This window comes from Pipistrellus hanaki, assembly GCF_964339955.1.
Source record: "Pipistrellus hanaki genome assembly, chromosome: 9".
NCBI lineage: Eukaryota > Metazoa > Chordata > Mammalia > Chiroptera > Vespertilionidae > Pipistrellus > Pipistrellus hanaki.
Window position 1 is genome coordinate 19723377 of NC_140511.1, and position 24620 is coordinate 19747996.

Sequence of the window (24620 nt, forward strand, 5' to 3'; positions counted from 1 at the left end):
AGAGAAGATCTGCGGAGTGTTAACGAGCACACACCCCAAACGCCCTGTGCCTAGCCCCGCCCTCCCCGGGAGACGTGGGCGGGGCGGGCTCGCGGACGGTTTAAAGGGCACCGGAAGGCGCGGGCCGGCATCCGCGCTCCTCCCCGGCCCCAGCCCGTTCGGCCCGCACCGGGCCAGCGTGCCGCCCGCACTCGGACCCTCTCGCGGCCCTGGGCGCGCCCGCGTCGCATCCGGAGTTACCGGCCCGCCGGCGATGGCGGCCGCGGGGGGCGCCCGGCTCCTGCGCGCCTCCTCCGCGGCCCTGGGCGGCGCGGCCCGCCGCTGGCTGCTGGGCGGCGCGGCTCGCGTGGGAGCGGGCGGCCGCCCGGGGAGCCGGCCGCTCGGCCTGTCGGCCGCGGCGCGCTGCAGGTGAGCGCGGGCCGGCGCGCGGGGGTCCGGTCCCTTCCCCGGGGGGCCCGGCCCGACTGCGGGCTCCGCTTCCTCCCCCGGCGCCGGTGCCCGGTGCCCGGTGCCGGCTCCGACCGCCCGCTTCCGCCTGTGCCCCGCGGCCTCGACTTAGCGCAGTTTCCTTTCCGATCCCCTGGCGGGAGACGGGGCCCCGGACCCCGTTCCCCCGGTTCCCTGCCCGTGCCCCCGGTTCCCCGGTTCCCTGCCCGGCCCCCGGTTCCCCCGGGTTCCCTGCCCGGGCCCCCCGTTCCCCCGGTTCCCTGCCCGGGACCTCGGTTCCCTGCCCGGGCCCCCCGTTCCCCCGGTTCCCTGCCCGGGCCCCCCGTTCCCCCGGTTCCCTGCCCGGGCCCCCGTTCCCCCGGTTCCCTGCCCGGGTCCCCCGTTCTCCCGGTTCCCTGCCCGGGTCCCCCGTTCCCCCGGTTCCCTGCCCGGGCCCCCGTTCCCCCGGTTCCCTGCCCGGGTCCCCCGTTCCTCCGGTTCCCTGCCCGGGCCCCCGGTTCCCCCGGTTCCCTGCCCGGGCCCCCGTTCCCCCGGTTCCCTGCCCGGGCCCCCGGTTCCCCCGGTTCCCTGCCCGGGCCCGGCCGGCGGGACCTAACCTTTGCTCCGCCCGGAGCCGCGGTGACCTTCGGAGACGCGCCCGCGGGGAGCCGGGCCTGCGGGTTGTTACGGCCTCTCCTGCGGCCCAGGACGGGCTGCCCCCAGAGCCTCCCGGCATGTCCCCCGCATTGTCCGTTTGGGGGGAACGGCCCCTCTGTGCCGGGCTCCCGCCCGCCCCCCTTCTAGCTGACTCGGCGCCAAGACCCTGCGTGCGTGGCGGTTCGGGTTTGGCAGCGGCTCTGGCCCTCGCCGTCCGCTTCCGCAGCTCCCAGCTGTCAGCGGAGGACAGCGGTGTGCGGGTCACACAGGGTCACCGGGGAGCACATGAGAGAAGGCAGGGGAAACTGGTCGACTTTCCCTGGAGCAGCAGCAGCAGCAGCAGCTCAGGCCTAATGTGTGTATGTGTATTTATTTATTTTAGAGTTTAAAGTGAAGAAAAAGTTTATTAGTGAAGCAGTGAGAGAGAGTATGGCTACTCCACAGGCAGGGCAGCCAGAGTGTTGTTGTGTAGTATATGTTGAAAGTGATGTGAAAAATATTTCCCCAAAATACATTGATATTTTGTATTCTTGGGCATATTTGCTTTCCAAAGACACGATCTCCTTCGATAATTAGAGCTAAGATGGTATTCATTTCAGCCTACAGGCACGTGATGGGACCCTATGTCATTCAGAATGCTCTCTGCCCCTGCTGGCATGTAGCAGGAAGTTAGACCTGGAGGGAGGGAGAAACTGTTGGGTTTGTGTTCTGCCTTTTGTCTTCCTGATGAGGTACCTGAGAATAGGGTGTAGGACTTACTCACCTTTTCTCCTTAATCTTACTCCATAGTTGGTGCTCAAGAAATTTGTTTCATTAACTGTGAGGAGAATAAGAGAAGGCGAGCCAGATTCATTTGCCCCTATTTCCCCTGCACTTCCCTGCTTTTGACCTCCCTCCAAGCAGATGCCTTGTTTTCTACAATGGATGCTTTCTTGAACATAGTTGTGTAATTAGTATTTGGGTATTATAAAGTTGTCTTAAAGGGATACACATTTAGTCTGTTCCCTCAGAGACCTGCTTTTCTATTGAGGCCTTGTGGCCTTGTGCTTCCTACCTCAGACTTTGGAGCTACAGCTAATGTTACTTGAGAGTTGATCACCACTAACCACATGTGGTTGTTTGTTTATTTTTTAAAATATATTTTATTGATTTTTTACAGAGAGGAAGAGAGGGGGACAGAGAATTAGAAACATCGATGAGAGAGAAACATTGATCAGCTGCCTCTTGCACACCACCTACTGGGGATGTGCCCACAACCAAGGTACATGCCCTTGACCAGAATCAACCTGGGACCTTTCAGTCCGCAGGCCAACTCTCTATCCACTGAGCCAAACCGGTTTCGGCCACCTGTGGCTGTTTAAAATAAACTTAAATAAAATTAAAGAATCAGTTTCTCAGTTGAACTTTAAAAAAAAAATGTTTTTCTTTTAAAAATTGATTTTAGAGAGAGAGGAAAGGAGAGGGAGAGAGAGACATCAAAGGGCTGCCTCCTGCATGCCCCCTATTGGGATGGAGCCTGAAACCACTAAATGTGCCTTGACTGGGTATGGAACATCCCCTTTTGGTGCATGGGATGACGCCCAACCGACTGAGCCACGCCTGCCATGGCCCCAGTGGACTTTTTAAGTCCTCAGTGGCTAGTAGCTGCTGAATAGAACATCACAGGTGTAGAACACACGAAGGCCAACTGGACAGAGCAGTCTAGAAGTTGTCCTTCTGACTTGGAAGTTGAACGCTTGGATAAGCTATTAGTAATTGAGAGTTGAAAAACTCCTTTAACTCCAAAATACCCTGACACAGTACTTTATATTTTGTAGTGACTTAAGTTGCAAAGAGCTTTCCATGTATGATTTCACTTGACTCTTAAGAAAATTTTGGGAGGTAGATAAATGAAAAGAAAAACTCCATAGCAAGCTGCTGGCAGAGCTAGGACTAAAATTCATATAGTTTCTGTTTTTTTGAGCACCATAGTAGTTGGTAATTCTTTAGCCCATGGGGTCATTTGGAAGAGTTAAGATGGCTAAGGAAGTAGGGAGCTCGAGATGGGTGCCCCTTTTCTTGGACCAACGGTCCCAGGCTACTCTGTGTGGTGAAGGAGTGGGCGTCAGCAGCGTACCACCCCTGCCAACTGTCCGGTTGAGGAGAATAAATGGCAGCGAGTAAAGGGTACCAAGTGAAGAACATAGTTTTTTTTTTTTTTTTGTGGTGTTGGCTGATTAATTGATGAAAGAAAATTTGGGAAGATCATAATAATTTCCCAGTGTATGAAATCTTCCTTTTTGGAAAGAGCTAAAAGCTTCTTGCTAGTTCAGTGAATTGAGGGAGAAATCCACAAAACCCACCAACACCAATTATTAATAGTGAATGGTTAGTGTTACTTGGGTATAACGTAGTGCTTTAAGGAAAGAGTTTCCATAAACTTTCTCTCCTTTATTCTCTCAGCAGCTTGGGGAAGTCACTGTGGCTTCCTATGGTCATTTAGAATATGTCAGAACCAGGGCTGGAATCTACGTCTGATTCTTACATGCCATACTTTTCAACTGTAACATTACTTTTCTGCTCCCTCTCCTCTCCTTTGCTAAACCTGTTAATTAACACTCTTACCTTGCAGTTTTTGTGTGAAGATACACATACATAGCAGCAGTTCAGGCTTCTTGGCAACAAAAGGACTGAGACTTTAAAAGTTACTAATCAGTGTTTGTTGAGCTCTACTCTGTGTTATGTATTTTGCGTACATTATTAACCCGTTTTTATAGAGGAGTCTGATGTAAATGAGTTCAAATTCCTTTGCTGTAACTTAGCTCTAGAGCAGGGGTCGGCAACCTTTAAGACATAAAGAGCCACTTGGACCCGTTTTCGAAGGAAAAAAAAAACCTCGGAGCCGCAAAACCATTGCGACATAAGTGATACAGCTCCCCGCCCCGCCCTGCTACCTGCCCTGCTAGTGTCGGACCTGCTGGGGGCCGCAGCAAAGGTTCAAAAGAGCCGCAGGTTGCCGACCCCTGCTCTAGAGTGCTCTAGAAGAATAGCAGCCCTACAACCTTTGGCGGTAGTGAGTACAAATGATGGAATTCTCTCTGTTGTACTTTTACGAGGCATCTGTGGATGTCGGATCTCTAGACTGTGCTGCTGGGCTCAGATCCATCTGGCTTCTGGACATTCTCATCCATTTTTTTTTCTATTATTAAATTAAACAGGTCTAAACTCAAACTCATTTCCATCTTCCCCAAAGCTCCATCTCTCATCTGTTAACCCTACTTTAAACTGTACCTCCTAATTGCCCGAGGAAACTTCAACATTATTTCTTTCCTCCCTCAGTCCATCTTATATTGCTGCTACCAGAACCTTTTAATTCTACCTCCTGAATATCTGAGACAATGTCTTCTATGTCCTTGCTTAGTTTGTGCTCTTTTAATAATTTACAAAGTGGTTTCCCTGCCTCCAGAGTATCTTTATTCTCTCACTGTACTTGGAAAATCAGAATAATATTCAGAATATTTATTTTTAAAGCATTTTTTTTCTATGAAAAAAAAATAGTTGGAGTACTCAAGCACTTTTGAGGGACTTTCACATATCTAAAAGGGTAATGTGCTAATTAGGGCGGAAGTCTTCCAGACATCCATCCGGACAAAGCCACAGTGGCTACGAGGCCTGGAGCTCAGGCAGCCATGAGCCCTGGCGGCTGGCAGTGGCAGCAGCAGCAGAGTGATAGGGCACAGCTCCTTCCCCTTATCAGCCCGGTCGCCTCCCACAAAGGGAGGCCAGACTTCAGCTTAGGCCCCTCTCCGTGGGGAGTGAGCCTAAGCCATCAGTAGGATATCCCCTGAGGGCTCCTACACTGTGAGAGGGGGGAGGCCAGGCTGAGGGACCCCCCTCCAGTGCACGAATTTTTGTGCACTGGTCCTCTAGTCAGTCAGTCTGTCTGTCTGTCTGTCTATCTATCTATCTATCTATCTATCTATCTATCTATCTATCTATCTATCTCAAAGCCTAAGCAACCAGCTGACTGGCTGGTAGCTAAGACACATACTGACCATCAGGGGGAGGACACTTAACACAGAGTGGAAACCACAGACATGGAACAGGCTGATTAATCTCAGAGGGAAGTGGGGAAGAGATAAACCAAAGATCTTATATGCATACTAAGGGCACAGTGCACAGATTCCTGCACTGGTGGGATCCTTTGGCCTGGCCTTCAGGGATTGGGCTGAAATTGGCTCTCCGACATCCTGTGAGGGGTCCTGGGTTGTGAGAGGCCAAGGGACACCGCTGGTGCACGGCCTCTAGTATTTTATATAATTTTTAATTAATGGAATTCTCTTTTTTCAGTGTTGGCATATTAGGGAGGCCATTATCTGATACGGACTTCAGTTGCCTCATTTGTGAGGATTTGATAAATTGGAAGATGTTTATAACTCTGGAATTATTTATTTCCAAATTTTACTTGTATTAAAGTTTTCTTTGATATGGATTATTACCATCTTCTGGCTGTAGTGAAAATTGCAACTAGTTATTTTAAGCTGGAGTACATCTTTTCAATTGTGAGGTAAAAATTATAATGACAAATGGTGGAGAATAAGGATCTAGTTACTTATATAATTTCTTTTCCCAAATTTTGTTTTGACGTCTGTGAGAAGGGAAAGAAATTTAAGTCTGGTTGATAGATAATATAATATCTATAATAATAAAAGGGTAATATGCTAATTAGACCATGAGACCTTCTGGATGTCCTTCCAGACAAAGCCATGGTGGTGGGGCTGAGACAGAGGCGGTTAGGGATGATCAGGCCAGCAGGAGGGGCAGTTGGGGGTGAGCAGGCCATTGGGGGCGGGGGAGGCACTTGGGGGTGGTCAGGCCGGCAAGGGGGTATAGCTGGGGGTGAGAAGGCCGGTGGGGGCGGGTTTAGTTGGGGGCTTGGAGGCAGAATGGTTAGCAGCGATCAAGCAGGTAGGCAGGTGAGTGGTTTGGAGCCAGAGGTCCCTGATGTGAGAGGGATGTCTGACTGCCAGTTTAGGCCTGATCCCATGGGGCAGTCAGACATCCCCGAGGGGTCCCAGATTGGAGAGGGTGCAGGCTGGGCTGAGGGATCCCCCCCCCCCCCCCCCATCCCCACACGAATTCCGTGCACTTGGCCACTAATCCTATAATAAAGAACATAAGGGGGTATATTTATCTTCTCACAGATTCAAACAAACAAAGAAACAAATATATTTTCTAGTCCCTTTGATTTTTGAGCACACAATGTAGACCAAAGTAAGATGTTCAAATACTCAGAAAACTATCAGACTGCTGCCTTTCAGCGCAGTACCTGCCAGACACATGCATAACTGCCTATTGATGGCAGGGTGCTCTGCTTTTCCAGAGCTCACCACAACCGCGGTCTAGTCTTTAGGGGCACATTCATGGAGATTGTTTTTCAGAGAGCTGTGTGGGAGCAAAATAGACTTCCATGATGATGATTGCTAAATGTTTTCACATGACAGTGACCCATGACCATGACCACTCGGGAGACACAATGCATAGGGGAGTACATGGCCTAGTTTTCATTTCCTTTCAGGCAGTAGAGCTCTCCTAGTAGGTGGGCAGATAGACATGCCTTTTTGGTATTTATGGCATTTTCTTCCCAAATGAACTTTGGAAAGAAAATAAAATACTGTAAAAACACATTTGCTTGCATGTGTGTACACACACACACACACACACACACACACACACACCACTATTTCTTTTGACCTTACAAGTTTTTTTTTTTAAATTTGACCTTACCAATTCTTAAAACAGTTATTTTAAAGTATTTTTTGAAAATAATTAATAAAGGACTGCTTCCTTTTCCAGCTCAGAAGATAAAATAACAGTCCACTTTTTAAACCGTGACGGTGAAATATTAACAACCAAAGGAAAAATCGGTGACTCTCTGCTAGATGTTGTGATTGAAAATAATCTAGATATTGATGGTTTTGGTGAGTATGGAAGAGTCCTTAAAATTTATAAGTGAAATTATTAAATAGGTTTCAACACTGTTCTTTTGAAAAATTTTAACCTATACCATGTGGAGTAAAATATTAAAATTCAGGATGTATTAGTGTTATATTCTCACTTTGAAAGAATAAGAATAAACACTGTATTTCTGTTCTTTGTATATTTGATTAGCTTTGTACCTCAATGTCTGTCACCTCATTACCTTATTGTTTACCTGTGTTAATGGAAATCCAGGAAATAGCTAGTGGAGTTGAAAAGTAACTGGTTAGAGATAATAAATGTCATATTACAAGAGGTAATTAAATAGTTTTAACTTACTCTGGAGTGTTAGCTTACCCTTCCAGGAAGGGTGATTTATCTACCTCTTATCTTGGGAGAAATGGTTTTTATGGAGAATGTTTTCATTTCTAGAGTCTAGATTTCTGACCATAGTCCTTAAGCACTCACACGAGCCACGCCCCAGATGCTGCCAGGGAAAGCTATTAGCACTTGTCAGTTCTGCTCAAGCACTCTAGTGATGGTTCTGGAAGAGGGTTCTCTTGATTATCAGCATCAGGTCATTTGGGAACTGCAGATTCTCAGGCCCCACTCTGGATCTTCTGAGTCAGAAGTCTGGGGTAGGGCCCTCTGTGCTTTACCAAGCCCTCCATGTCACTTTGATGGGTGTTAAAGTTTGTGAACCATTGGCCTGAAATAAGGTCCATCGAGCACATCTGACTATGCTTCAGTCAGGGCACAGTTCACATCGCACTTCTGAGAACCATTTGTACATCAGAGTTATTTCTCTTCTGTGAAACCCACCTCCCTGTGAAGGGTCATCACAGCTTCCTCTTTAGAGAGAATGCCCCTTCTCTATTGGGCTGTGAGCTCTTGGGAGACTGTCCTCACTCAGGTGACTGCACAGAGTGTGCTTTGTCCAGAGGTGCATGGAGTGTTTATGCTGCATTTTTAAATCAGACATTTGTTTAGTCAGTTTCAGGATTAATTAGAACAACTACCAGTTGAGCACATACTACATTCCAGCACATGCTATTTATGATTGTAACAACTCTAAGAAGTAGATTAAAATAAAAACTTTCACTTTTATAGATGAAGAAACTAAGGTTCAGAGAAGTTAACATTCCCTGGGTCGCACAAGTGAGAGGGCTAAGATTCAAGCCGAAGTCTATAATTCTTTATGCCTTTTTCCTCTAAGAACTGTCTTTTCTGTATGAACTGTTTTAGAAATTAGGTGATGAAATAGTTAATATTAAAAGTATTAGGTGATGAAATAGTTAATATTAAAAGTTAATAATAAAAGTAGACTTTTAAGGAGCTGTTAGTCTAATGAAGTGGTTCTTGTCTGGGATGGAGTTAGAATATACACAACTTTTAAAAGTGCAGACATCATTTGTGTCCCACCCTGGATAGTACAGGTAGAGAAGAGTTTTGCAGGTATGTATTTTTAAAAAATATATATACTTATTGATTTCAGAGAGGAAGGGAGAGGAAGAGGGAGATAGAAACATCAGTGATCAGAGAGAATCATTGATCAACTGCCTCTTATATGCCCCCTAGTGGGAATTGAGCCCACAACCCAGGCATGTGCCCTGACTAGGAATCAAACCGTGACCTCCTGGTTCATAGTTCAATGCTTAATCACTGAGCAACACCGGCTGGGCCTTGCAGATACTTTTCTAAAATGCTCTACATCAGTGGTCGGCAACCTGCGGCTCTTTGGCCCCTTGAATTTTTAGCAAAGGCCAGCTTAGAAGTACCGTACTTAAGTTAATAACAATGTGCCTACCTATATAGTTTAAGTTAAAAAATTTGGCTCTCAATTTCAATCATTGTACTGTTGATATTTGGCTCTGTTGACTAATGAGTTTGCCGACCACTGCTCTACATGATTCAGATACATAGCATGGGTACCAATGACGTATGTAGATAAAGACCTCGGTGATAATTTATGTATAGTACGAGTTCTATAAAATTTATTTATAATTGATTTCCATTGTATGAGTTCATATTTAGCTACACTTTTAACTAAACTTAGTTTCTCTGAATTGTTTTTTTTACAAATGAAAAGTAGTACATAGTGTAGCAATGGAGAATAGACTGGAATCAGGTAGATTATGGTTCATAATCCTCAAGGCTATAGTAGCTGTAAAAAAGCAAATGCTTAAAACAAAACCTAGCTATTATTTATTACATAGCTATTATAATATTAATAACACAGGTTCACTTTTCACTAGATTATGGTTAGATTATGGTTCATAAACAAACGTTTTCCTTTACAAGCTATGAGACCTGGAGCAAGCCATCTTAATATCTTTATGTCTCAGTTTCCTCTTCTGTAAAATAAGATTCTAATAGTTCTAACTTCATGGGATATTGGAAGTAGAGTGCGTAGCACAGTGCTTACTGAGTAAGAATGGTAGGATTTGTGGCGTTTTAACTTGGCCTGTATAGTCGTTAGTAGTTTGATGAGGATTTCCCTGCATTCCCTTATGCCGACTTAGCAGAGAAACTTTAAAGATCAAGGGTCCTAACAAGTCCAGAATTTTTCATGTAACTATAAACTTGAGACAAGCTAATCTAGGCTCACAAAAGATAAGATTTAAGCTTAAATCATTTTCTTGAATAAAGATGAAAAGAAGAGATCAAGAAGTCTGAAATGCTATTCTTATAAAGAAGATGTTATGGCCGAGACCTGTTTGGCTCAATGGATAGAGCGTCGGCTTGGGGACTGAAGGGTCCCGGGTTCGATTCCGGTCAAGGCCATGTACCTTGGTTGCGGGCATATCCCCAGTAGGGGGTGTGCAAGAGGCAGCTGATCGATGACTCTCTCTCATCGATATTTCTAACTCTCTATCTCTCCCCCTTCCTCTCTGTACAAAATCAATAAAATATATTAAAAAAAAAAAAAAAAGAAGATGTTATTGTAACCACATAGGGGCAGCTATTTCATTAATTCCTCAAGGCAAATACAGGAGACCCTTTAAATATTGCCCTGTCAAAGTCATATCACAGATGAACACCATACCAAAGGAGGCTTACCAATTACAAAGTCTCTATGGTTTCTCCCTGAGTGATCTCTTCCTTCTGTGACCTGAAATCCCATATAGATGCCCATAAGCTTAAGTTTACCTTGTTGGCTCAGACATCGGCTCTGAGCCTTGGGCTATAGATCCAACTTCCTCTTTTACATCTCTTCTTGAAAGTTGCACAGATATTTTAAAGTCAGTATTTAAACAGGTTTTGATTACCCCCAACTGAAACCTGCCCTTCCGCAGTCAGTAATGAGCATCTCTCAGCTGCTGAAACCTGAAAACAGCATCTTTTATTCTTCCTTTTGCCCCATCACCTACCTCCAGTCCCACTGGAGTTCCTGTCAGTTGTGCCTACAAAGCATGTTTCTTATTTACTTATTTAGAAACGAGACTTCTTTAAAAATATATTTTTATTGATTTCAGAGAGGAAGGGAGAGGTTGCCTCCCACACACACCCCTACTGGGGCTGGGGATGGAGCTTGCAACCAAGATACATGGTCTTGAGAGAATCGAACCCAGAACCTTTATCCGCAGGCCAATGCTCTAACCACCGAGAAAACTGACTAGGGCTAGTCTCACTTTGTGTCTCTTTCATAGTGAGGCTTTGTCCCACTGCCCGATTCTAAGCAGGGTTTTTCTTCTTAGCCTGAACCCATTTTTCTCCATTACAGCATCCTGTTCCTTTCTTACATAGCATTTATCACAATCTATTGGTTATATATTTCTTTATGTGTGCATCTTTCTTCCAAGGGACTGCAATGAAGGATAAATAATTCCTGTTTTATCCCTTATTGGATATGAAGTGAAATAACGAATGGATAAGTGAGTAAAAAGGAACAGTTAGAAATTTTGGAAGCAACAAATTTATAAGCATTCTTATTTCCAACTTTGAGCTGTTTTCAAAGTGTATTATAATATTCTGTCACTAGGGGGCAGTTATAGCTCTCTGATCAAATTTACCTAGTTTATTTTCTCAGACCATTTTTTTCCTTTACATTATCTATATCCTTTATATGTCTGTTTTGAGAAAAATTATTCAAATTGGGAAATCTTGATAATGTTTATATAAATCTATATTTATTACCATTATGTTTATTGACTTCCTATTGTATAATGTATTTCTGGCTATGCTAGATCAAACTTTGTTTATTCTCACTTGAGGATATGTTTTTATTGATTTTGTTTTATGTTTTTAAATCCTCACCAGAAGGTATGCTTATTGATTTTATTTATTTATTCATTTTTATCCTTATTGATTTTAGAGAAAGGGGGAGAGAAAGAGAGAAACATTAATGTGGAAAGAAAACATAGATTTCATATGTGCCCTGACCAGGGATTGAACCTGCAACCTTTCAGTACACAGGATGATGTTCCACCCAACTGAGCCACACCGGCTAAAGGCTGATAGCCACCAGTACTGCTCTGGGACTATGTTTAAGTAGAAATCCATAACTTTTGTTGCACTTGCAGTCCCCATCTCTCCACATGCCATTATATCAGTGCACTTCTATCCTGGCAGCTATCAGTTTTAGACTGAAGACTGTAGTGGTTGTAACTTTGATATCCTTTTTCCTTTTATATGTTGTCTCCCATTGCTTGTTTTGTAGAGTTTTTTTCCTGTGTTTGTGATAAGAATAAAAACAATAGATATTCCCCAATTTATAAACAGATTTTATTCTCCAAGTCCATATTCAGGTCAACTAACTAGTATTTGGAATTTGTTTTTCCTATTGGAAGACATTTTTAGGCCAACCCTAAAGAATCTATTTTTTCATAACTACTTAATCACCATTTACAGTTTGGTTTCTATGAGAAAATGCATTGCAACTTATAATGTCAGGTCAAGAACACCTTAACTTCCTGGGCATACTCACTACACACACACACACACACACACACACACACACACACACACTACACACTCTCTCTCTCTTTCTACCCCTACCTCTACCTCTACCTCTACCTCTACCTCTACCTCTACCTCTACCTCTACCTCCTACAGTTAACTCTACCTTCCTCTTCCCCTTCCCCTTCCCCACCCCCTCTCTTTCCCTCCTTCACTCCATACTACACATACCCCCATACTATAGGGACTCTTGTTCATTCTGCACCTTATTCTGATCTATAGTCAAATGCTCTACCCCTGAGCTATAACCCCCAGTCTGCACCTTATTCTGGTAGTGGGAATATATGTATCACTATTTTTTGCCATTGTTGTTGGAAAATATAATAGTTATGATTTCAATCTTAAATATTTGTTTCCTGTTTTTTCTCTCCTTCCCCCCATTGACTCCCTCCATCCCCCACCCCCAGGCCTGCACCGCCCTATTGTCTGTGTCCATGGGTTGTGCATATATGGTACAAGTTCTTTGTTGATTACCTTCCACCGACCCACCGTCCCCTGCCATCCCTCCAAGATTCCCCACTCTGTTTTATGCTTCCATGTCTCTGGATCCACTCCATTCATCGGTTTATTTTGTTAATTAGATTCCACATATGAGTGAGATTATGTGATACTTGTCTTTTTCTGACCGGCTTATTTTGCTTAGCATAACACTCTCCAGGTCCTTCCATGCTTTCTCAAAGGGTAAGGGATCCTTTCTTTTTTTTTTTTTTTTTTACTGCTGGATGGTATTCCATGGTATAAATGTGCCACAGCTTTTTTATCCACTCATCTGCTGACGGGAAGTTGTGCTGTTTCCAGATTCTAGCTATTGTTAAGTTGTGCTGCTATGAACATAGGGGTGCATAATTCTTTCTGATTGGTGTTTTGTGTTTCTAAGGATATATTCCTAGAAGTGGGATCACTGGGTCAAATGGGAGTTCTATTTTTAATTTTTTGAAGAAACTCTAAACGGTTTTCCACAGTGGCTGCACCAGTTGCGTTCCTACCAGTAGTGTACCAGGATTACCTTTTTTCTACATCCTTTCCTGCACTTGTCATTTGTTTTGTTGATGGTAGCCATTCTGACAGGTGTGAAATGATAGCTTATTGTCGTTTTAATTTGCAGCTCTCTGATGATCAGTGACTGTAAGCATTTTTTCATAAGTCTCTTGGCCGTCTGTATGCCTGGCCGGTGTGGCTGGTTGGCTGAAGCATCCTCCCATACACTGAAAGGTGGCAGGTTCGATTCCAGATTAGGGCACAACTAGGTTAGGACCCCTCCCTCCCTCCCTCCCTCCCTCCCTCCCTCCCTCCCTCCCTCCTTCTCTAAAATCAATAAAGAAAGTTTTAAGAAATTTTTTCTAAATTCTTTAGAAACATGCCTTCAGTGTTCTTTAAAATGCTTACTTTTTTATAGAACATATAGGTAAATCTCAAAAACACTTTAAAAAACTGCTGAGATTGTCTTACTATTTTGGGGTTTTGTAGGATTGACTATTTCTTCTAAGTACTACTGATAAGTCTTGTAAATCTTTGCTGCAGTTTTTTCTACAGTAATACTTGCTCCACAATATGACATCATATTTCTCTGGCCCACTGTTAGCCAAGCTGAGTTGATTTCACTCTTGAGTCTTAAAGTTTCTTTTATATTTGAGTTTCTTCCTGGTGTGAAGAATAAGAAAAACATACCTGGTCACAGCTTGTGGTGGAAAACGTTTGAAAGGTACTATAAAATAAGGAAGGATCATGAATGTGATCCATTTATTTATTTATTTATTTAAATAATAAACCTGGGACTAGAATCTGTAGTAGGAACTTTGCATGTAGGAACCAAATGTAACCTGTATATTCTCAACATTTATCAAATTCTTATAAGAATACTCTCTAGCTCTGAACTTGACAACTTAAGCAAGATGTGGAAACAATTGGCAAGGTTCGTTAAGAGGGCAATAAAATTATATTAGGGAATGAAAAACCTTTAAGAGACGGTTAGAAGAATTGAAGTTTCCTGGGGAAGAGAGAGCTTAAAGCGCATGAGGAGCTGGATGGATGGCAACTCTGCATGTCGTCTGCCCAGGTGGTACAAAAAGGAACGTCCTAAATTTTTCTGGAAGGATTTATGGGCTCATGAACTTTTCTCTCCATTCCAGCATGATTGAGAACACATTGTATGCGCTCTCTTTTTCCTTGATCTTTCCTGACATCACACTTTTCTGGTTCCCTGTCTACCATCTGAGACATTGTTGTTTTGACTGCCTTTCTAGGAATGGTCTCACCTTGGCTCTCTTTGCCTTTCTGATCCTTTCTTTCCTCTTTTCCTCCTCCCCTTTGTGAAACCTTAGGGCTTTTGCTTCTGCCTTTTTTTTTTTTTTTAATATATTTTATTGATTTAAAAAAATATATTTTATTGATATTTTACAGAGAGGAAGGGAGAGAGATAGAGAGCTAGAAACGCCGATGAGAGAGAAACATCTACCAGCTGCCTCTTGCACACCCCCTACTGGGGATGTGCCCGCAACCAAGGTACATGCCCTTGACCGGAATCGAACCCGGGACCTTTCAGTCCTCAGACCTACGCTCTACCACTGAGCCAAACCGGTTTCGGCTATTTTATTGATTTTTTACAGAGAGGAAGAGAGAGAGGGATAGAGAGTTAGAAACATCGATGAGAGATCAGCTGCCTCCTGCACACCCCCTACCGGGGATGTGCCCGCAACCAAGGTACATGCCCTTGTCCAGAATCGAACCTGGGACCTTTCAGTCCGCAGGCTGATGCTCTATCCACTGAGCCAAACCGGCTTCGGCTGCTTCTGCCTTTTTTAAAAACAAAAAACAAACTTAAATCCATCCTTTACAACCAGCAGTGAGATCTCTCCAAAATAAAGTTCCCACGTCACTTTCCAGCTCAGAATCGGTTAGCAACTATTTGTACCGTATAGCAGAGGTTTACAAGCAGTCTCTCCAGGGTCTGGGTCTGGGAGAGGATTGACATGTTCATAACCTCCTGGCTAGTGTCATCCCTGTGGTAACTCACCGTGAAAGACGGTTACTGAGCCTGTGCTGCCCACCGGGTATGTCAGGAAACAAGGTGGAGAAATGGGGCTGATAGAACAGGTTCAGGCGCCTTAGGGAACTTGGTCCCCTGCCTCTGCAGCCCCACCCACCTCACCCTGCCCTAGACTGTGAGTTTTGTTTTCTTTGCATCTTCTGTTGTACTTGGCTTGCAAGTCTCAGGATTTGTTATTTTAATAACAAATCTGAAGAAAGTTGCTGGGAGTATTTTGTAAAGATTGTTTTACTTACATTTTGAAGACAAAAGGAGGCTGGATTTCCTGAATTTTGGCCTGCAGTATTTCCAGAGGGATTTGCTATTTTAGTTTTGTATTTGTATTGGGTATTGGTAACATAAAAACAGAAATCAAGATAAGTATATATTTATTAAGTACTAGTGGATAAGTTCATTAACAGTGGTGATACTTCTGTATGGAGTCATAAAATATTGGCGCCAGCAGGCCCTTTGAGGTTATATTCCTCCATCTCTTACTATACAGATGAGAAAAAAACAGGTCTGAGAGGCTTGCCCAGGACACAGCCGATAGTGTGGTAGGTCCATCTAGGTCAGTGGTCCCCAACCTTTTTTTTGGCCATGCCCCACCTAAGCATCTCTAAAATCCTGATCTCCCCCACTCCCCGTGACATATTGATACAATTCTTATTATTGAAAGAGTGAACTATTCATGTGGAGTAAGCCTAAAAGGCTGTTTACTTGGTCTAAACAAGCTTCCAAAGAACATGGCACCCATGAAAGAGAAAAATAAAAGAATGAAAGGACAGTTGAAGTACTGAGGAAGAAATCACTAAGAAATTGTTAAAAAAAATGATATGATGTGATATGAAAAAATAGCAAAGTTTCAAAAATAATAGAGAACTGAAATGCATAAATATGTCACAATATATTTATTTATTGTATATGAAGCCTCTAGAACCATAATAAATGCAAAAAATTCACTGTTACTAACTCATTCTTGAATTGCTCCCCTTAAAAATCCAATTGCCCCCCAGGTTGGGAACCACTGATTTAGAGCCTGACCCTGCTGTACTATTGGGTCGGCGACTAAGTAATTGCGGATTTTTAAAAGAAAAGACAATTTTTTCATGGAACTAAATAACTTTATTCTGTAATGTATTGCCCATTTTGATCAATGACCTTTTGCCATCTTTCAGGCAGCATCATAATCCCACGTTCAAAAAACTTCTGGTTTTTATTAGCAAAAAACTGAATCAGGTACGATTTGACATCATCATCATTATTGAAATTTTTACCATTCAAGGAGTTTTGTAAAGATCGAAACAAAAAGTAATCAGATGGTGCAAGGTCAGGACTATATGGTGGATGTGGCAAAACATCCCATCCAAGCTCCATTAATTTTTGCCGAGTGACCAAAGATGTGTGTGGCCTTGCATTGTCATGATGGAATACAACACCTTTTCGATTTGTCAATTCGGGCCGCTTTTCTTCAACTGCATTGTTTAATTTCGTTAGTTGTTCAATGTAGACATCAGAATTGATAGTTCGGTTGGGTGGTAAGAGTTCAAAGTAGACAATTCCTTTGTAATCCCACCAAACTGATAACAAAACCTTCTTTTGATGAATATCAGCTTTTGATGTTGTTTGAGTTGGTTCACCTGGCCTGCTCCATGATCTTTTCCGCTTGATATTGTTGTAAACAACCCATTTTTCATCGGCAGTTATCAGTCGTTTTAAAAATGGATCATTTTCATTACGTTTCTTTAGCAAATCGCAGCTGCTAATGCATTGCGTTAACTGTGATTCTTTCAGTTCGTGAGGAACCCATGTATCGAGTTTTTGAACATAGCTAAGTTGTTTTAAGTGATTTTCAATGCATGTATGTGATACATGAAGCTTCTCTGCAATCTCACGTGTTGTACTGTGACAGTCCGAATTGATTATTGCTTTGATTAGGGCGTCATCAACTTCAACTGGACGACCAGAGCGTTTTTCATCTTTGAGTGAAAAATCACCAGAACGAAATTTGGCAAACCAATTTTGACACTGCCGTTCTTTTAAGGCTTCGTCACCATAAACAGCACATAACTTTTTATGAGCTTGCGATGCGTTTTTCCCTTTGCGGAAATAAAAAAGCAAAATATGACGAAAATGTTCCTTTTGATTTTCCATTTTTCAACGAACGCCAAACGAAAACTACAAAACAGATCAAAAAACTTTTTTTACTGATTAACAGCTGAATAGCCAACTATCAAATAACAAAATGTGTTTTACATTTGTACTGCGTCTGCAAACCTAAAAATTCAACTGAAGCCATATATGTGTGAAACCCGCAATTACTTAGCTGCCGACCCAATATAATCATTCTCTTTTTATTGCAGGGGTTTTTGAAATGCGTGTGTGTGTGTGTGTGTGTGTGTGTGTGTGTGTGTACTTTAAGTAGAGAAAGCCCTTTTCTTTTTATGTAAAGTATATCCATTTACCTTTTGTTTGAAATATTTCAAATTTACACAAAAATAGGAAAGTAAGCTACTTGTTCAAGTAACCAATTGGTGTGTATATACGTATATTGGTGTATTATACATAGGTGTATATTTACATTATGTCTGATATTTAAGGAAGGTGACTTAGATTATTGTGTGGAAGGATCTAGTTGTCTCAGCATTGAGCAACTTAGATGAAAGTCATGATTCATCTCTAGTAGCATGACCTCAGTGTATTTATTTGACTTCTTGGGTTTAGTTCTCATTATGTTTATAAAGAGAAAGTGGCCGAAACCGGTTTGGCTGAGTGGATAGAGCATTGGCCTGTGGACTGAAGGGTCCCAGGTTCAATTCCGGTCAAGGGCATGTACCTTGGTTGCAGGCACATCCCCAGTAGTAGTAGGTGTGCAGGAGGAAGCTGATCGATGATTCTCTCTAATCAATATTTCTAACTCTCTATCCCTCTCTGTAAAAAATCAATAAAATATATTAAAAAAATAAAGTTAAATTACTCCAAGATTTCTTATAACTTTAAAATAATAATAATTACTAACACTTGCATAGTGTTTACTATCTACAAGTCCTGGTTGCAAATACATATGCTAAGTACACACTCAGATGTAATCCTCACAACTACATGATAATTGGTGTGGATACAATGTTGAGGAAACTGAGGCATGGAGGGTTAAGTAGCCCAAGTTGATCCATTAGTAAAAGTGGAATCACATCGAACCCAGGGAGTCTGGCTCTAAGGCCCACACAATCCTCTACTTCACGGTATGTTCTCTCTCTTCTTAGTCTTGTTACTTCTTTGAATTACATTTTATGGAAATGAACATTTAAGGAAGACTTTCTTGTGTTTTTTTAAGATAACAACATATGAATAACAAATGTTTAAATTATGAGGGAACCATCTTACTTAGTAAAATGATCTGTTCACTCGGGAAAATTAAGATTACTAGATATTGATAGTAGTTATTCTTACATATTCCTATGTGTTGTTTATTGCCAAAAGAGAATCTAAATCAAACTTAAGTAACTCCTAGGCGTCTGTAATTTTCAAAGTTGTTATGGTTTTTATTGTTATTTATCAAATAGTTTATTTATTTGAGAGGAAGGGAGAGGGAGAGAGAAAAATATTGATGTGAGAGAGATACATTGCTTGGTTGCATCCTCTATACATCCTGACCAGGGATCAAACCCACAACCTGGGTATGTGCCCTGACCAGGAAACACACCTTTTGGTTCAGGAGCCAATGCTCAAACAAGAGAGCCACACCATTAAAAAAAAAAAAATTAGTATTAAAAAACAAGCTGGAAAACTATTTTTAATATAGAATTTGAGGAGAACACAATTCTGCACCATTCTGTTTTGGCAGACAGTCATGGCTGCCGTAGTTTAAGAAGAGCCCAATCAGGCTGAGGGAAGGGATGCAGAACTCATACAAGAAATTGGGAAGACTGGGGTGTGCCCAGTCTGGTGAAGGAGCAATAGTCTCAGATATATGTAAAGCGTTGTTTAAAAGAAGGATTCACTAAATAGTTAATAAAATTTTCACATAAACAGAGAGCAGAAAAGAAGTTGCCAGGGGCTAGAAGTGAGGGAAATAGGGAGAGGTGGATAAATGGTACAAACTTTCAGCTATGAGATGAATAAAGTCTGAGGAGCTAAAGTATAACATGGTGACTACAGTTGATAACACTGTGTTGTATAATTGACATTTGATAAGAGAATATAATATACATGTTTTCACAAGAGTTTTTATATTTAAAATGGATATGTTAACTGAATGAGAGGCATACTTTTGCAATATATATGTATATCAAATCATCACAATGTACATTTTAAACATCTTACAACTTCGTTAATTATGTCTCAGTAAAGCTGGGAAAAGGATTGGATTCCATGGGATAGTACTGGACTAGTAGGTGTGAGAGTTGCAGACTAGCTCAGCAGAAGTCAAATGCAAAATTGGCTGGCTATGCAGGTGTGGCTTTCTTTCCCAGGAGGTTTTCAAGGAAAGGTTGGGTAAGCCCTGGAAAAGGATATGCAAAGCAGGCTCAGTCATAGTTGGGTTGAACCAGGCAATGTCTCAGTTCCCCTTTCACAGTACCTAGCATGTATTAGGCACTCAGCAATAACTGAGGTAGGAGAAACAGCTCATTATTTAAAACCACGGTGACTCTTAAAGTGAACTTACTTGATCTCTGTCCTGATCACAAGGAAAGACAGAGGGAATAATATGTACCATTACTTAGCTGTAGGTTTGTTTGCTAATATTACTCTTATATACCACAGGACTTCACAGAATGTGTTGAGCTCTTGAAAACCTTTTAAAAATAATACGTGAATGTGATTTCAAATTGTGTGTGTGTGGGCTTTCCCTAATTTTTATTATTATTCAGAAATAAAGTCTTAATCATGGATGCTAATGCTGATCCTCAAATGTAGAAATAATTAACTTTAATTCAAACCAGTTTGAGTTGTGTGTAATGTAGAGTATGTTCAATGTCTTGCTTTTGTAGGTGCATGTGAGGGAACCTTGGCTTGCTCCACCTGCCACCTCATCTTTGAAAAGCACATATACGACAAATTAGAAGCAATCACTGATGAGGAGAATGACATGCTTGATCTGGCGTACGGGCTAACGGATAGGTAAGATTTTAGGACCTCTTCAGTTGTACCCATAGTCTGGGAAAATAAAGGTTTTACTAGTTCACGTCTAGGTAAGGCCAGACCTGTGTGTGTAATTGTGATCTTTCTGCGTAGATAAGTAACAGTTACAAACTTTGAATATAAAATGTGACATTTCTCTTTGTTTTTACTGTTCCACAGTTTAGCTCTTACAAAACTTTTTTTTTATATAAAAGTAAAAAAATTAAATCTTATTTAGTCTATTTTTATTCCAGGGATTACTATTTTTCACAATTTAGTGAATTGGGATTAAATTCAATGTTTTTTATGGTATCATTGAAGGATAGATTTGATAATTGAACGAAATTATAATGAAAAATTTTACCTACTTGAGAATAGAATTTTTAAAGATACTTAATACATAATAGTAATTATGTTAAGATGAAGTTCTATTTCTAAGTGTGTATTAAACTACAGTCATGTTATTCTTATTATTAATTAATAGGTAGAATTACTCTTAAAATTAGTAACATCTAAAGCAGCAAGTGAGTGGTATCAAGTGATGCTTTATTTTATTTTTTTTAATCTTTATTGTTGAAAGTATTACAAGTGTCCCCTCCCCACCCCTCCACCCCAGGCCTTCACTCCACTATTGTCTGTGTCCATGGTTATGCATATATGCATACAAGCTCTTTGGTTGGTCTCTTCCCTTCCACCCACCTACCCCCACGTTCCCTCTGAGATCCCACAGTCTGTTCCATGCTTCTATGTCTCTGGATCTTCTTTTTCAACAGCTTATTTTGTTCATTAGGTTCCACATGTGAGTGAGACCATGTGATACTTGTCTTTCTCTGACTATGATGCCTTATTCTTAAAAAAATTACCTAATATTTTGGTTGGAGCCAGGAGAAGTAGCTAATTGATTTACTGTTTAAGGGGCAAAATAATGAGGGCTTATGTGATGTTGGCTTTGGTGTTCACCTATAACTTGGTGACCCTAATGTAAAATAATAATAAAAAATTAAAAAAAAAACAATGGCTTTATTGCATGTGTATTATGTAACTACAATTTTGTTAGATCCTTAGTAAACTATCCTATCTAAAAACATACATTTTCTTATCCTCACAAAAATGTTTAGAGCACATTCTAAACCCCATCTCCCCTGGATAGGTCTAAGTGCTGTCCCCTCACATCTTTTGGCTTTCACTCTGTATGGCATTGTCACAAGCTCATATGCTGTATTATCTGCAAATGTATCTCATCTCTTCTATTTGATCGAAAGTTCATTCCTTAATACTGATATTAGCAACTAATCCTCCACACAGTCCAGTGAAGAGCCTGTGTGTTATCCATCTTTAGGATGAGATTAGGAAATGAGTGTTTGGGGAGGGGCATCAGGCTGGATTCTGATCCCCTGGCCTGTTTGGCCCTAAGGCTCTAACCCACGGCTGCCTCCTGTTGCATCCCTGGGCGCCAGCGAGTCAGAGGTGTTCAGACTGTTGAAGTGAGTCGCTGTTCTTTGTACCCCATTGATACTTAGTACTGTGCCTCGAGATGCTCTGTGAATATTTGATGAATGTGTTAATGAAACCAAGACTTCCATATCAAATTGAAGACAATTTGATTGAAGACTGGGATTTATTTCTATTTGCCACTAAGAAAGAAAAGAGTAATGCTAGTAAAAATGTGGCATAAAGTTATCACTTAACCTATTTTAAACTGGAGTAAAATAGCTATTTTGAATTACCTACACATACATTTGTACATTATTGTTAAAAAGGAAAATATAAATAAAATCGGTAGTAATTCTGAAAAAGGGAAGAAAATGGGATTATAATTATTTTTCTTTCTTTTAAAAAAATATATTTTATTGATTTTTTACAGAGAGGAAGAGAGAGGGATAGAGAGTTAGAAACATCAATGAGAGAGAATCATTGACCAGCTGCCTCTTGCACACCCCCTACTGGGGATGTGCCTGCAACCAAGGTACATGCCCTTGACCAGAATCGAACCCGGGACCCTTCATTCTGTAGGCCGACGCTCTATCCACTGAGCCAAACCGGTTTTGGCTATAATTATTTTTCCAATGATAAATAATTGGTCTATGATTATCAATTTACACTTTTTTGAATATAAAATTTATACTCTGCTGTGTTTCTGTATTAATTTTTTCTTTTGTAATTCTTTTGCACTTATTTCTGAGGTCCCCATTGGAGGATGAGATACTGTTGCAAGCTTTATTTTTTACCCCTGAGTTTCCAAGGTCCCATTTCCCTTTGTCCTGCCAAGAAAAAAGTCCCATTTCATTTTCAGCAAGGCTAAGATCAAAGCTGGTGTCGAGTTTTTGTTTCATGTTGGAGCAGTGTCCAGTCCAGCATCAGGCTAGCTTAGTTAGTGATTCTAGCTAAGTCCATTAGTTCATTGTATTTGGGGTCTTCAGAGCCATATGGCTATGGAGGGAACATAGGTGAAGGAGACTACTTGGTCTGCGGGATTATGTATTCCCAAATTGTTGTGGGTTTGCATTGGCCCTGCCCCCTTTAGCCATTGATCTCTGTTCTAAGATTTGACTGACAGGCATCTTCCCTATGTCATCCCTACTCACTGTGCATGTACCCGTCTTCCCCTTTATCCAGTCCCTTCCCCAGTGATCTGCAGGGGCTGGCTGGTGGTTCTCTGGAGAGTGAAATTGCAGCTTCCTGGTGAAGCTGCCCAGATGACAAGCCTATAATGTTTGGCCTCCCCTTTGCTCCTTTCCTATTATTAATAATTAGCTAATTACAATGGCATAATTTTGACTGGTAGTTAAATTCAACATATGTGGTAGTAACATAGTTCTTATAACGCATTTGAAGAGGCACCTATATGAATATTGTGACTAAGTTTGCAGTGCTGATGTGACTGCCTCCTCCCAGTGTAGAGTGATTGTTAGATGCCAGTGATTTTAAGATTTAACTGGATTTTAGACATGTTAAAAATGTGGGGAAAATATATATCTGATAATTGATGACTTATTATGTGTGTTTATTCCAAATTTCTTATTTTAAAGACTTTCTTTCTAGTCTGTGTATGGTTTTAATTATCTGGGAATTGATTAGTCATTTTCTTGGCATTGCTAAAATCTCAGTTCTCTTCTCCACTGTTGTGCTTTCTGATTATTTCATTGCTTGTCAGTTTTTTTCACCAAAAAGCAGTAGTATTGGTGAAACAATTTGTGGATGATGGAGACAAAGACTAAAATGAAGCCATGGTCCACTAGGCTTTTGTTTTATTTTTTATGATCACATTTTGTTACCCTCTAGTTGAGAGTTGAATATCTTTTTCAACATAAAAGAAATGTAAAAGTTAAATAAATTCTTAACTTTTTTGGGTAAGAAAATGTTCGATGCGACTGATTGTTTTATGAATAATACCTGCTTAATACTAAACCATATCTCCCCCTTTTTTATACAGATCCCGGTTGGGCTGCCAAATCTGTTTGACAAAGGCTATGGACAAAATGACTGTTCAAGTACCAGATGCCATGTCTGATGCCAGACAATCCATTGATATGGGCAAGACCTCCTAAGATAGAATAAATGGGAATATTTTCACAAAATTTTACCTATTTTTATAATTATTATTTCTTAATTAAATGAGAGCATGGATGAATGGGTTTACTATTATGACCTGCTTTGCTACTTTAATTCACCTTGTATAACTACTGAATTTTGTAGTCTGAAAGTATGCAATCTTTATTTTGTTTAAATTATAGGAAGCAAATCAAATGTTAGAAAACATGTGATAAAATGGTACATATTTTACCTTATATTTGTTTAGCAACTTTAGCAAAATGTTTTCATATGAATTCTATGCCTATTTGCCTATAAAGTAGGCTTAAAAAGGCACTATCCCTGTGAGATGTGGGTGAAGGCAGAGATCCAAGATCACTTGTCTAGGGCCATACAGTGAATTAGAAAATCTGTACCAGAACCTACATCCTTTTACTACAAATTTAATGTTTAGATTGAAACTGAAGAAATTATGAATATCTTATTTAGAATAATAATTAGTGTGAATGTGAATGGAAAAAGAACTGTTGCTTTGTTCACTGATTAATTTCAAAGACAGTTGTAACCTTATAAATAAATATTTCAAAATTTTATTCAGTGAAAAGTTTTAAGTCTGAGCATAGGCAATGCAAATAAGTTTGATCTCAATCTTTTAAGAAGGACTAGGTTTTACTGTTGAATTGTGTTTTAAAAGAAGTTGGGACTAAACTGGAGGAATGAACAAAAAATTAGGTGTCTTTATTCTTTTCTGTCCTAAGCAGAATGGTGTGTCTTTGTAATATTTTAAAAAATAATGCTGACCTATAAATCTCTGCCTATAACAAAATAGAGATCTGGATTAGGTTTTCACTGTCCTGAGTTGCAGAAGGAAATGAGCAGACTCATGCACTGCACAGCTGGGCAGGGGCGAGCCCCCTTCCACCAGGACAGAGCTGCGTGATGA

The 24620-nt window shown here is 41.2% G+C and overlaps 1 protein-coding gene across 1 annotated transcript; it reads left to right on the plus strand.

The window, feature by feature from the left end:
• The first annotated feature begins 108 nt into the window (after positions 1-108).
• FDX1 (ferredoxin 1) lies at positions 109-24270 on the plus strand. Its single transcript, XM_084893678.1, has 4 exons — positions 109-408; positions 6919-7043; positions 20017-20146; positions 23580-24270. The coding sequence occupies exons 1-4, from the start codon at positions 254-256 to the stop codon at positions 23692-23694; spliced, it is 525 nt and encodes a 174-aa protein (XP_084749804.1). The 5' UTR covers positions 109-253; the 3' UTR covers positions 23695-24270.
• Positions 24271-24620: the final 350 nt, after the last annotated feature.

Bases quoted from the DNA above. Each gene is read 5' to 3' on its own strand.
- FDX1 (XM_084893678.1), top strand. From the start codon at position 254: ATGGCGGCCGCGGGGGGCGCCCGGCTCCTGCGCGCCTCCTCCGCGGCC. The intron at 409-6,918 runs GTGAGCGCGGGC...TTCCTTTTCCAG, and splicing joins TCGGCCGCGGCGCGCTGCAG to CTCAGAAGATAAAATAACAG. The intron at 7,044-20,016 runs GTGAGTATGGAA...TTGCTTTTGTAG, and splicing joins TCTAGATATTGATGGTTTTG to GTGCATGTGAGGGAACCTTG.